The 1,399-nt window shown below is 41.5% G+C and overlaps 1 protein-coding gene across 1 annotated transcript in view; it reads left to right on the forward strand.

The window, feature by feature from the left end:
- The window catches only part of LOC107090938 (echinoderm microtubule-associated protein-like 6), a 90,671-nt gene that overhangs the window by 81,976 nt on the left and 7,296 nt on the right, over window positions 1–1,399 (forward strand). Inside the window, exon 32 of the mRNA XM_015384593.1 lies at window positions 89–297. Within this exon, the coding sequence (XP_015240079.1) occupies window positions 89–297 (209 nt within the window). The remainder of the gene's footprint in view (window positions 1–88; window positions 298–1,399) is intronic.

The following is a 1,399-nucleotide window of genomic DNA, read 5'->3' on the forward strand; positions in this document are numbered from 1 at the left end:
ATTCTGGATTTAACAGGAAGCCAATGAAGAGAAGCTAGTGTTATCAGATCAGATCAACAGGAGGTTAAAACCAAAACCTCTCTTTCAGGATCCAGGGTTTGCAGCAAAGCCGGACATCCTGACCGGATCTTTGTGGTGGAATTCAGGCCCGACTCCGACACTCAGTTTGTTTCTGTGGGAATCAAACATGTGAAGTTCTGGACTCTGGCTGGAGGTGCTCTGATGTACAAGAAAGGAGTGGTGGGGACGGTGAAGGACGGCAGGATGCAGACCATGCTCTCTGTGGCCTTTGGTGCCGTAAGTTCTTGGTTTATAACGAATGCCACTTCTAAAAACGTGAGAATGAGTCCTGGTGTTTCCTATGGAAGCAGATTTACCCGGTACCGGCTCCAACTAACACCTGCTGATGTTCATCTGTCTATAGAAATGGCCAAAACACAGTCGCATGATGTTTCATCCACACACCTTTCAAATGAGGCTTTAACATTTCTAAAACATATTTCAAAATAATTTTTTAACAAGTACTTTTTTATATAGCTTTGTAAACAAAAATCAAATTTGAAATTCCACCTGACATGTGTGACTCTGTGGGAGTAATGCAACAGCAGGTATTCATTTTTAGCCCCGCCCACTAATGGCGGCATCATTGGAAACTAGAGGCTCAGACCTTTCCAAGAAGGGGTCAGAGGTCATTGGGCAACTATTTCAGGTGATGTAACCAGCATGCGTTACATAAGCTTGCTCTGTTATTCTTATTTTCTATTCAGTTTGGTGATATTATTGCAGCTAACGGCTAAATCTTAGGAACAAAGACTTATGCAGAAGGTCTCCAATAATGAAAATCAGCATATTTGTCCGACCAGATTCCCTTTTGTGAGTGGAAAAATGCATTTTTGCACATTTGGCACCGCTGTGTCAAAAATTCCATTTCCTCCCAGCACACCGCCCTCTAAAACCTTTGTGGAACAAACCGACTTCAACATAATCAGTCCAAATTTGTTTGACTTATAGTGAAGATGTGGATCTATAAAGTCTGAGGGTTCATCCAGAGTTTCAAATGGGCTTTCATGGTATTTTGAAGTGTTTATTTTGGAAAATAAATATGGTGAGGCTAAATCACCTATAATCACCTATAAATCAGACAAGGTGACATTTAAAATAATAGCTCCACCTGAAAAATATTCCTCATCGCCTTTCTGTTATACAATACAAACTATTGTATTTCCTATTTATAGTTTGGGAGGGCGGAACAGGGTTTAAACAGAATGCCGCTGTTTGTAGGTGAACAGAGAAACTGGCTGCCACTCAGATTTCCTGTGGTACTTGAACGGGTCGTAGTGGAGATGAATCCCTTTCTCAGTGTGAAGCTCCTGTTTGAACCCCAGCTCAGTTTGAAGCT

The sequence above is a fragment of the Cyprinodon variegatus genome, unplaced genomic scaffold (genome assembly GCF_000732505.1).
Source record: "Cyprinodon variegatus isolate N-32 unplaced genomic scaffold, C_variegatus-1.0 Scaffold317, whole genome shotgun sequence".
Lineage (NCBI taxonomy): Eukaryota > Metazoa > Chordata > Actinopteri > Cyprinodontiformes > Cyprinodontidae > Cyprinodon > Cyprinodon variegatus.